The sequence below is a fragment of the Anoplopoma fimbria genome, chromosome 16, assembly GCF_027596085.1.
Source record: "Anoplopoma fimbria isolate UVic2021 breed Golden Eagle Sablefish chromosome 16, Afim_UVic_2022, whole genome shotgun sequence".
Classification (NCBI taxonomy): domain Eukaryota; kingdom Metazoa; phylum Chordata; class Actinopteri; order Perciformes; family Anoplopomatidae; genus Anoplopoma; species Anoplopoma fimbria.
In genome coordinates, this window is record NC_072464.1 from 2,513,780 (window position 1) to 2,526,279 (window position 12,500).

Below are 12,500 nucleotides of genomic sequence, written 5' to 3' on the forward strand. Positions count from 1 at the left end.
TGCGTACAGCACAAGCCCGAGAGGGATTGAGTGTGTGTCAGCCGCGTCGCCAACCGCTCGATTGACCACACTTGGAACAAGTCAGGGCAGGACTTCCACTCTATTGACCGGGCGACGCTGTGCGCTCTATAAAGTATCGACGCCCACACCGACGCCCAAGACACTGGAGCGCACACCTCATCTGTCTGACATACACACACACACACACACACACTCACACACACACACACTCACACTCACACTCACACACACAAAGAGCCGAGTTCAGAGATTGAGATTTCTTAGAAGGCCCTCACTGATCCTATCATTTTTTTATTGATAGCTAGTACGAGCCCCTCCATCTTTCTCAACCTCTTTCATTTAAAAATGTGTGCAGTAAAGCGGAGTTTAGGCCACAAATGCCGGGTAACTAGAACCCCCTGGGTGAGACTCTGCATCCTGTATGTGGTTTTGATCCAGACGCATCCACTGTAAATCATCTTTTCGCACTACAATGAGGGTTATTATGGTTTATGTCACCATGAGTAATTGGCCCTCTGTCTGTGTTGGTCCGCACCTGAAAAACAACCCCGATGTGAGCACCAACAAAGGGACGAACCGAAGAAGGAAAGAATCGATCTAGTCATGTGTTGTTGTTGTTGTTTTTTTCCCAGGGGCAAAGCTCCCCTGGTCTCGGTGCGTATAATGAAATAAATGTCTGCCTTTTATCAGGTTGTACCATCTGATGGCGTGGGGGGTGCCTCTGGTCATGGCCTCCTTGCCCCTGCTAAAGGGTTACTACGGCCCCGCGGGAGCCTGGTGGTGAGTACTGCCGACCGTCCAGCATACAGCATAGTTTTTTTCCAGCAAGCCACAGCGGATTTACTGTTAAATGTCTCTTCCTTTCAACGAGGGGCCACAGCAGCTGGCCTCGTTCCAGCTGCAGACAGGCTCCCTCCCGCATAAGATTTTTTTATGTGATCAAAATTGGCAATTATCAGCACATCTTTGAAGAGTAAAAACTGTGTTCGGACTCTCCAGTTCTGGGTGGTGAATGGGAAAGGCATCATTTGTTTGGAGAGTAGTTTTAAAGGAGTGAGGAGAAGGGGGGGAGGAGAGGAGGAGGCGGAATGAGAATTGGGACAGAGCCCTTAATCTCTGGGCTCGGCTCTCTCTTTCCACTCTGGGCTTATTAATAGCTACAGCTGCACACCCCCCCCCCTCCGCAGTCACACAAGTTTCTCTTCACGCGCTCCCTTTCCTTTGTAACCCCCTCATCTTCCTTTGTCTCTCTCTCTCTCTCTCTCTCTCTCTCTCTCTCTCTCTCTCTCTCTCTTCCCCCAGCTGGATCACAGACGATCACGTAGCCTGGAGATTTGGGATGTAAGTAGACCCTTTCAGCGCCGGCATCAAAGCGTCCCCCCACTGGTGGTGATGGAGGGAGGAGGGCTGTCTCTGCGGGGAAATGTGAAGGGTTGCATGTCAGGGGAGCCTTCGGGTTTTTTTCCCTCTTGGTGTAAGGCCAAGATGTGTGTGCGCGTGTGTGTGCGCACATGTGGATGTGCCTGTCTCTGCCTTGTCAGATTTAGGGGAGTTGCTACACTGTGTATTTAAGTGTTTAGGAGGGCTATGAAGGATTATGCCTGTCTACTGCTTTCTGCAACTGGCCCTAAGTCTGCCATGGCTCTGCCAATCCCCCGGCACAGACGCTTAGCCACACACACACACACACACATGCGCGCACACGCAACAACACTTTGCTATGAGCCAAGGTAATCGCGTTGCTGCTCGCAGCATCAGCAGGGAATCAATCTTTCTAAACAAATAAGCGCACACACAGAGACACACACACTCACACACACATACACATGCAGAACAACACGTAGCTATCAGCTGCGCTAAACGAGCCTGTGTCTCTTTTATCAGTGCTCCTCTGCTCCCCGGCTCTTTCTAGTTTTCCACGCTGTCGTGGCCCAGGGGGACGAGTCGCTCAGAGGATCAGGGAATCTTCATTAGCTCTAATTACATCAAACCAGACGAGAGATTAGAGGCCACGGCAGCACCCGTCAAGGAGAGAAAAAAAAAAAAAAAAAAAAAAAAAAAAACACGCGCCGCCAACAGCTTGCTGGAGAAAGGGCACAGGAGAGCAGAGGTTTTAGCGTTAAAGGTGAGAAGTGGAAAAGGCGGGAGTGGTGCCATACGGGGGTGCAGTTAGATAGACGGGGAATTACTCAGCAGGGGAAGGAAAGAGGGGCGGCATAGCAGGACATGAGAAAGAGAAGGAGAGAGAGGAGAGCGAGCAAAATAGATTGCCCTCGTCTCTGCCCACTCCCCCGCAGTGTGTCTTCATCAGAGCTCAGCGAAGCGGTGCAGACAGGACAGAGCACGGGGGGGGGGGGGGGGCTCTGAGGAGGAGGAGGACGGTGTGAAAGGGGATGAGAGAGGAAGGAGAGTGAAAAGCAGAGGACAGCGTTTTGTGACGGAGGTGCAGAATTTCAGGGGTTGAGTCAGCAATTGGAAGCACTCGAGCTTAGCTGAGTCACCGCTCTTAGAGGTCCCCGTCGGTGTGTGACGTGGCACAGAGAAACTGAGAGAATGACAAATTAAGGCTTATAATTAGCAAGGCGGCTCAGGGATGGTTAAGTCGGTCAAGCACTTCGTTCTCGTTGAAATATCTCAACAGTGATCCGATTACATTTTTGGGTCCCACGAGGATGGATCCTAATGACTTTGGTGACACCCTGACTTTTCCATGAGGTTGACATTTCAGTTTTTTAGTGACATGTCTTGGCAACTATTGGATGGATTGCAGAGACAGTTAATACAGACATTCATGGTGTCAAGAGAATGAATTTTAATGACTTAGTATTCAACTGACTTCTCCTCTAGTGCCACCAGCAGGTCAACATTTGTAGTCTGAACATTTACTAAATGGATTTGAATAAAACTTTTCTTATACATTCATGTTTCCAAGGAGAAGTAAAGTAAAGTAAAAAAGTAAAAAAAAAACACAAGGTCACAGGTGACCTTTATGTCATATTCCCAATGTTATGGGGAATGTCATGCCTTTTACTAGATAGCTTAAAGTAGAGAGGTGACAGGAATAGATGGATTGCCATGAAATTTGGGTCACACATTCTTGATCCCCTCAGGATGAACTCTAATAACTTTGGATCTCTGAACTTTTCATCCAGCGCCGTCATCAGGTCGAAATTTAGATTTGAACAATACTTATTACTAATGATATTCCGATCAGTCTCAGCTGTACTTAATGTATAGTGCTTATTAGCAAATGTTGGCATGGTAACTCAACCAACATTGTAACCATTATTACCAGCTACATCCTTATGTTAGCATTGTCATTGTGAGCATTTTGAAGGTAGCATTTACTTCAGAAGTACAGGCTCATAGAGCTGCTAGCATGGCTTATGATTCTTAGGCCACATCCACACTACTATGTTTCCTTTTTAAAACACATATCTTTTGCTGCGTTTACAACAATGTCCACATTATTCTGGAGTTTCAACACCCCAAACATGGAGGGGTTTATAAACGCTACTGACGCTAGGTTAGTTTGAAAACTCCGGGGTTGACTCATTGTGTGGACAGGCGGAAACATACACCTTTGAAAACAATGACATAGACACATGCGTTCGCTACTTGAATTGGTCTAAGCAATCACAACGTTTCCTTCCCTGATTCATCACGCCGCCGGAAGAAAACGAACAACAACATCCCTGAATACCAGTCGACTACCAGAAGTCAATTCGACATGGATAACGGATTACAGGCGTTGCTGACCTTGTTGTCTGTACTGGCAGCTTTTGTGCAGTTAAATTCTGCATTTTATAATTTTACTAATGCAGACATGCGGAGGATGCTAGCTGTTATTGGAGCGATTAGCAAACGGCGCATCTAGCTGCGTTATCAGCCCTACAGAGTGGAAGTTTGAAATCACGGTTTCCATCTTTGAGGAGGGCGATGGACACAAAAAGGAGGACCTTCCTTTTCTCATTAATGCTTATTTTGTTCTGCACAACTGTTGTGAAATTTACAAAAAAAACTGTAAAGGAACAAAAACATAAATACTCCAGTATGACAGGGACTCTCTCACCAGCAGAGCTACGAGTGGGAGAACAGACAACAATGAAAACCGAGTAAACAAGTGAGAGACGTGTGTTGACCAAATTCATAGACCCATAATCTAGTAAACTTTGATTGGTAAATGTTCATTATGAAGTGAATTTGATGTGATAGAGCAAGAACTGCAGCGTTGTTACTAAGTTATAAAAATAGAACTTTAAGTATCAAGCACAACCTTCTATTATTAGTGAGTACAGTAATACTCATACTTGACATATTTTCTGTAACCAAGCAACCAATCTACTTCCTGTTTACACCGGCATTCGCATGCCCAGTGTGCATAAAACGTGATATTTGTTTTCAGACGTGCTAGTATGGACGTAAATCATTCCTAAACCATGCTGAAACGCCTTTGTGGACAGAGATTGTTTTTATTTTAATACCCCGATTATAAAAGGAAACATACTAGTGTGGATGTAGTGCTACTCTTGTTCCCTTTTAACTTTGACATCAGTGCATCTGGTGAGACACACCACACACACACATACACACCCTGCTCCTACTGGTCTTTGTGTCTCCCCCTCCCTCTCTGTCTCTAGGGCTGTCCTGTCCCTGTCTGAGTGGTCGAACAGGTAGATCGTGATCTGTCACTCGGCAGTAGGATCTTGTTTTGTCAAAGCGAGCGCTAACCCGCACAGACAGGTCCCCACAGAACACTCCCATCTCCTCCTCTCCCATGCCAGCCTCATTCTTCACTTCAGAGTGGTGCTGGAGGGAGGGCCGAGCCGAGGCCCAGCGTTCGAATCGCTGCATGTCTGCGTCGGTCTGTCTCTCTGCCACTTCCAGGCTTCCGCTCTTGCTCAAAGCTAACCGTTGTCCTCTCAAAAATCCCCTCTGTGTTTGTCCGTCTTCCTATCCGTCCTTCACTTAGTCGATCCACCGGCTGCAGCTTCTCTCTGCTATTCCTGTCTCAGGAGAATGACCTCATCCTTTTGCCTTTCTTCTAATCACCCGATGCCTCCTTCTTATTTCTGCTCTTCCTGACCCACAATCTGCCATCATCCAGCGACCTTTCCCCATCCTCACCTCTATTCTTGTCTTCGCTTTTATCATCCCCTTGCCCACCCTGCATCTTCTCGTCTTTCTCTGCCTCTATTTCACTCTCTCTCTCTATTCTCTCCCTCTCGCTCTCTCTCTCTCCGGGTAGTGCTCAGCTGTAGAGCACAGCGGACTCTAATGGCAGATCATTATCATGCTAATTAGAGCACTTTGTAGCTGCCGCCCGTCATTCTCCGCTCCTCGCAGCCCCCTCCCCCGCCCACCCCCACGCTATCGTTAAAAAGGCCACCCCCTTCTTTTTCCCTCTCCACCAACCCTCCCCCAACTCGTCTCTCCATCATTAACGGGACACGCGCTGGCGTAATTGGACGCTGTTTATGCCGGAGCGCGGGTTATTAAATCACACCGAGGTGACGCTCGTGCAGGTCCCCCCACCCCCCTTCCCCCTTCCCCCTTCCCCCTCAAAACCCTTTCATCATGTCCCGTGCCATTATTGAACCTGCGTGGACGCGCGCATACACAAGCACACAAGCGCGCACGCAAGCGCTCAGAGAGGATGTTCTTTGCATATTGATGTTCGGTGCAAGACGTGAAGGAACATGGATGTGTAAAGCAGCTGCCCCCTCCTTTCCCACTGTGAAACAAACGGCTACCATCTCAGATTCCCCTGCCAATAGAAAGTTTAATTTGACAATGCTCAATGAGGGTTTTATTTTCGACCCGCAGGCTTTGTAGACAAGCGTGGACGAAGTGAAATTAGGCCAAGGACCTAAAATGAGTCTTTTTAGATGCTCAATCTTGCAGATTTTAGCACACATGTCAAGGACTTTCAAGGCACAGCGTTATTCCCAATACACTTTCCTTTGAAACCATGTGCGTCCCCGTATTTATAGGTCAGAGACAGATTCTTGTATTTCCCGTGGATCATGATTAGACCCACAATGATTACTCTCCATGTCCCTCCTCATGCACACCCGAATATGCATGTCACGAGGGGCTCGGGAGGACTCTGGCGTCGCACAGCGCGGCCTCGACTGCTCAGAGTGAGACTGTGTTTGAACGGAGACGCGGTGGCCAGGAACCTGTCTATCAAAGCCAGACAAAGGCCCGTTTCATGATTAGAGGGAGAGGCTGAAAGTCCTCCGAGCTTACATCACCTCCCGAGAGGTTGCATAACACAAGGCTGCCATTCCAGCAAATCCATCACACCCCCCGGTACATCTCGCTCTCTGTCATCTGCTCAGAAATACCTGACATGTTTTTCTCTCCCCCGCGCCTCCCTTGATTGTTAAAACCTTCATTTCCGGTTGCAGTGACTTTGCCTTATCTTTTGTTTTTTATCTGCCTTTCTCTCTGCTCACTGAAACTATGCGCAGCCCGGTCCAGAGGTGCTGAGTCAGGTCTGCTCCTGCTCCGTGCTGGTTTATGTGCAAACAGGGTGTCCTCTATGCATCAGCTGTTTAGGATAATGTTGTCCAGTGTTCTCACAGTCTTAAAATTATTAAAAGTGCGCGCTAGAGGTCAATCTGGCTCTTTCAAAGAGTTTTAGGGAGGACAGGAATGAGGAATATATCATGTTTAGAGGCTGGATAATGATGAAATAAAGGGAAACAAAGCCACTAAATCATATCTCCACAATGATGGCCTTCTCAGATTGCAGAGGAAATCTTAATAAATGAGTTTCTCTCTAATCGGTTTAGACAGCCCTGCTATCTCAACACTGGACACCTAGTATGTTATTACGTCCTATCACGTTATAAGTTCTATTAGGATAAATGACGCTCTACTTGTGAATTCAAAATTCATTAAAACCTGTGTTGTTTTTTTTCTTTTGGCCCAAATAATAATCTCCAAACCTCCATTGGAGACCGTAGAAAAAACAAAACAGGGACAATCTTTCCATAACACTGCTCATTTGTAATTTTCTTACAACCTGCTGGTGTTTGTGCTTTTTGCAGATGGTACGTGCCTCTGTTCAGCCTCATCTTCTTGATGATCTGCTGCTACGCCAGGATAATCTGCGTGGCCAACGCGAGGGTGAGTGCTCGACGCCTGACACACGGGCAGTTTAGCTGAATCCAAGTCCATTGGGACCTATGAGAAAAGTGACATTAGTGCAAGCTGAGAATTGTCACAAAAATTAGAAAGTCAAGAAAAATCCTCATGATATAATTGTATGTGTGCGATATATTATTTTATGGTTAGGAGTGATTCCAGGGGTAAAATAAAATCTGAATTTCCCTTTTCAATAATGTATTTTATTACAGTTATTATATGCATTAATGCATAAACAATGCTGCTCAATAATCAATCATTTTAGGGATGAATCTGGTTTATTACAACTTGTATCTTATTTTTCTAATTTTGGATCAAAAACAATCAAACAGGTAGATAACGAGCCACCGGTTCAGCCAGGTTGTGTAAGCTTCCTAGCTTGGAGGTAAACTGAAGCACACAAAGAGCTCATAGTTGAACTTGTCAACAACCTGGAGGATCGTTAAAAACATGTTTCAAGTTTCAAGTTCTCAATTGTCATATGCACAACAATTACAGAGAAGCAGTCATGGGCAATGACATCTAATAGCTCAGGCTGCCTTTTTATATAAATATGTTTAAGAAAGAAGAACGTGTAGGAAAATAGGATTGTAAGACAGCCTGAAGGTGTGAATGCTTTTTAATGAACTTACAGATTCCAGCATTTAACCTTGTGAGTGCAGTCGAATGCCCTCGTAGCTAATTGGAAAGAAGACCACAACTAGAACGATAAGATCCAAGATATAATAAGCCAAACTTTAATGCTGATTTAATGCTGATTATTAGATCAAACAACATGTTTGTGTGTGGAAACTTCTGTGTCTATGTGTTTTAGGGTTCTGTTTTCATGCTTCTGAGAGGATTTTTTATACTTACTTATGTACATACATGCATACATAATTAATCATCAAAAATGTCCACCGTTCACTTGATCCAGCTACTTAGATGTGAGGATTTCCCACTTTTCTCTGTTTTATGATTGTAAATTGATCACATTGGGTTTTGGTCTGTCGTCGGGCAAAACAAGCTTTTTAAAGACATAATCGTGGCCTCTATTTTTTCTCAATTTTGCAACATTTCTGCAAGCTGTATTGAATTTGAACTAGTCCATAAAGTTAGTAATTATTCAGATGATGTAAATGTTTGTGTGTAGACAGTCCATATGTGTTTATTTGCTTTGAAAAAAACGCCTACCAGTCCCTTGTTCCAGCCTCTCAGAACAGTTCATTTGTGCAGGTAATCAGTCGATTAATTGGTTTAGCACTTGGTCGATCTCCTCTGTATGTCGGCTCGTAGCTCTGTGTGATTTTTCCATTGTGAAGGGTGCAGCAGGAGCCCCGGGGCAGCATTCCACACAGTTCACATAGCTCACATTCCCCCGATCTGACGACAGCTCGTGGCTGTGCTGCCAGCGGAAAGGTGGTGGCAGATATGTGTTAAGACCAAATGTTTGCGGGATTCCGATGTTATTCATCGAAGGGGAAATTTTAGTGTTGGCATTCTTTGTTTGGACGGCAGAAAGAGACAGACGGGACGGTGAGACAGATTCAGAAATAGACAGGCTGCAGACAGACAACTTCAGAGAAAGAGACTGCAGGCGGCTGAAAGGAAGGGAAAGAGACTACACTTCTCTTTATCATGAATGCGATAAAGGAAATACATTTGAATGTAGCCGGTTTGCAACTTGCATCTCATAACTCATTCAGCTCACAGTATTCAGCCGTCTCTCCCTCAACCTCCTGTCTGTCTCTGTGTCTCTGTGTTTCCACCTTTTCTTCTATTCCCTCTCCATCTCTTTTCCTTTCCACCTCCATCTGTCTCTCTCTCTATCTGTGTCTCTGTCTCTATTCCCCCCCCCCCCCCCCCACCCCCCCACCACTCTGTCGTTTTGCTTTCTCTATCATATTTATGAAGAGCTCAAGCCTTATCTCTTTTCAGCTGCAGGCTGTCTCACTTGAAAGAATTTCCAAAGCTTTGAAAGCAGGGTAGGTGGCGACGCATCGGGGAAAGGGGATAAGGACGAGGAGGCTGAGCGGAGAGAGGTGGGATGTTAGCTGGACGGAGAAGTTCCTCCGCTTTCCAGACATGGGGGGGGGGGGGTGCTGATGAAAACGACTCCGGAGCTCATTAGTTTACCAAGACCAAGTTACAACAGGATTATTTAGAAAAACACGGACACACTCCGAGTGACTGTGCAAGCTCACACTAACTGGAAGGATTTATAAGCTAATGAGTCATTATCAGGCCAGACAGAGAGGTCTGGGAGCGGTGGCGTGTTTGTTTTATGGATGCATTTTGTTCATGCCCACTCCTTCCCTCTTAAGCCTCACGCCTCAACAATTAACCGGCAAACAGTCCGAGGTGCTCAACTCTCGGTGGCGCTGCTTTAACAGAGATTGGAACAAAAAACCTTGCCGAACAAAATACCTGACCGAATATTCCACTTATTATCAGTGTTTGTTGATTTCTGATGTATAGCTGTGCTCTGGAACAAGTTCAGTCTAATTACCTAATGCCAAATTTATGTCTTTTTTTTTTTTCTGTCTTTCGCTGCACAAACGCACCACAGTCACACGCAGATTTAAGATGACAATCACGTCAGCGTGGAGAAACCATGGCAACATCCAGTTAATAAATTGCGGAACAGAGGAGCTGTTAGTGCACATCGTTCACGCAGCCTCTTTATGCCGCGCGTGTGAACGCTAGCACTGGGCCTCCAGAGATTTATATGTGTGTGATGTCTCGGGTTACATAAACCTTCTGGTTTCCTACTCCCACCATTACAGATCTCAGCCTTGTGCATGGGTGTGTGCGTGCATGTGAGTGTGTGCATGCGTTTCCCCGCGCGCGCGTCTGTTGACATTTTCCCTGCATTCCCCCGAGAGAGGAGACGGAGGAAGAGCGAAAAGTATTCCCACGTTCTCTCTGGAGAACTCAGATCTGCCATGTTTGCTCCACTTTTTGCTTTTTCTTTAACACTTCTTCAAAAAAAAACATCTCCCCTTTCTCTACACCCTTTGCCTTTTTCTTCTTCTTCTTCCTCGTGTCACATTGTATGCGCTGAAGCTGATCACTTCCCTCTTTTTTGTGAGATGCCGGGAGCTGTCTTAAGCGCTCCCCTCTGCCTCAAAGCTTTGCATCGAGCTGTGAATTAGGCAGGGATGGTGGATGAGGTGGAGGGATTTCGCCTTAGTGTGATAGTCAATGTGATATTTGTTCCAGCTTGTCGCCTCTAAACATTAGGCCTTTCTAGGAAAAACAGCTGATTTAAATGTTCAAACCTCTATTCTGCTTTTCTTTTTTCTTCTCCCCAAAGTAACTCCCTTGACCTTTTCTTTCCATTTTGTGTCTTTTCTCCACAGATGCAGTCATGGTTGGGAACCTTCAACCCAGAGAGAGAGAGACGAAAGGTAATGGCCTGTCTGACCATCACATCCACGCACACACACCAACACACACGCACACGCACACACAGAGCGTGAGGATTAGAGTGCGTGTAGGATTAGCTTTTGTGTTCCCGCTGGGTTGGTGTCAAACAGCGGGGAGCAATTTGACCTTGTGACACCTCCTCCTCTCACCGTGTGTGTATGTGTGTATGTGCGCCCGTGCATGTGTATTTAAATGAGGGTGCGCGCGTATGCATGTGTTTAAATTTGGGAGCTGCGGTGCCTCTCCGTTCTGCTCTTGACCTTACTGAAAGGGAAAGGGGAAAGGGAAAGCTACCTGTGAAAAATATTAATATCTAGAGAAGTCAGATTGCCAAAACAGGACATGGGCAGCAGGGAAATAGAGGAGAGACTACATGTGATCTTACCAGGAGGCCTCCTCCGGTTCTGAGTAGTGAATGGGATGCGGAATAGTCTTAAACTTGCATTCTCTCTACTGACCAGCAGGGGGTGACTCCTCTGATTGCGAAAAAGAAGTCTGATGGTCTCCAAGTCTATAAGAAAAGGACTCTACTTCTCACTTGATTTATTCCCTCAGTAAACATTGTAAACATGAGTTTATGGTCTCAATCTCTAGTTTCATGTCTTCTTCAATACAGCATGATGTTCATTTAGTAAATTATAGTCCATTTAGAGTTAAATGGACCATAAAGTGGAGTATGCCTTAGGGCGGGTTTACTGTGATTGACAGGTCCCTGACCCTACCGGAGCCGTATACGGAGTCTCTACGTAACTCCTCCACAGTCCAAATATGGTAACTTCCATTCATTGGTTGAGAAAAAAAAACATGTCGACTACTGTAATCCAAGTGGCCAAGGCAAAGTTTGCAAACTCAAACTGAACAGAACTAGTTCATAAGACAACGAGGGGGAAACACTTTCAGACAGTCTCTCCTGGAAGAAGCATTCATGGTGTTGCAATCAGTTGTTCATATGTAAGTTAGCCAGTCACGGCGTTGAGCGGCTGTGGATGTTGGATTGTCGGTTTATTAATCCATTAATCAGACATTGGCCAGGTGTGGGGGGAGAAGGTTTCCAACACTATCCGAATATCCCACAAGTAGTTCTGACAGAGTTTACTGGCAGCTCATAGGTCATTTTGGGCATGGGGATTACTACTCAGCTGGTCAAAACAGTTGTATAAAATCTTCTTTGGCTTTGGAGGAAACTCTATGAAGTCTGGAAAAAAATGACCCTGATGTGCTGGGTTTTCATCGGCAGTAACTTAACAGGGCTCAGACAGCTGGACTGAGGCCCGGGTTTTCCTCCTCTCTTCCTTTTGCTCTCGCTCAGGAGAGGAACAAACGTTTGTGTGCGGGGGGGGAGATGATGCGAGACCTACATTTGAAAAATTGTCCGGACTGTGCCCACATCCTGTCCACACCTCACTGAGATTGCAAATACGATTATGTCGACGGTAACGCAATCTTGGTATTCTAGCATATGTTTTCTGCTGAGGTGACGGAGTGGGTTGCTACTGTTAGCACCACTGGCAACAACAGTCATTTATTTTAAACAAAAAACTTCCAAACAGCAGACAGCTCTTCTGTTGGGCACAAGTTCTTCTGCAGCATCCCCAGTCTCTCTTTCTTCGTCTTCCATCTCTCTGTTCTGTTTTTGAATGTGCTGTAGCGATGGAACCTCTCCTAGCTGTTCATGCTAATAGCTAGCAGTTATAATGTTACCCAGCATGCCGTTTGGCGGTGTAAATTTGTAAAAATCCAATTTGTGTAACATTATTTAAGTGTCACAAATTGTTGTGTGCCATGGAGTTTAAGTTTGTTTATACTCACGCTTTGCATCGAAGCATTGCCTCTGCAGATGGCGCACGATCCGAGCCCGCACAAAGACGTTTTATGCTCAACGGGCTGGTCGTTGCATTATTCTCCAAAACGGCAGA

The 12,500-nt window shown here is 45.8% G+C and overlaps 1 protein-coding gene across 2 annotated transcripts in view; it reads left to right on the forward strand.

Annotated features, from left to right (window-relative positions):
• si:dkey-100n23.5 (cyclic AMP receptor-like protein A) overlaps window positions 1-12,500 on the forward strand; it is a 53,133-nt gene that overhangs the window by 12,364 nt on the left and 28,269 nt on the right. For both annotated transcript variants that reach the window (XM_054615948.1, XM_054615949.1), the window contains 4 exons: window positions 712-801; window positions 1,324-1,362; window positions 7,080-7,158; window positions 10,518-10,565. In XM_054615948.1, coding sequence (XP_054471923.1) covers window positions 712-801; window positions 1,324-1,362; window positions 7,080-7,158; window positions 10,518-10,565 — 256 coding nt within the window. The remainder of the gene's footprint in view (window positions 1-711; window positions 802-1,323; window positions 1,363-7,079; window positions 7,159-10,517; window positions 10,566-12,500) is intronic.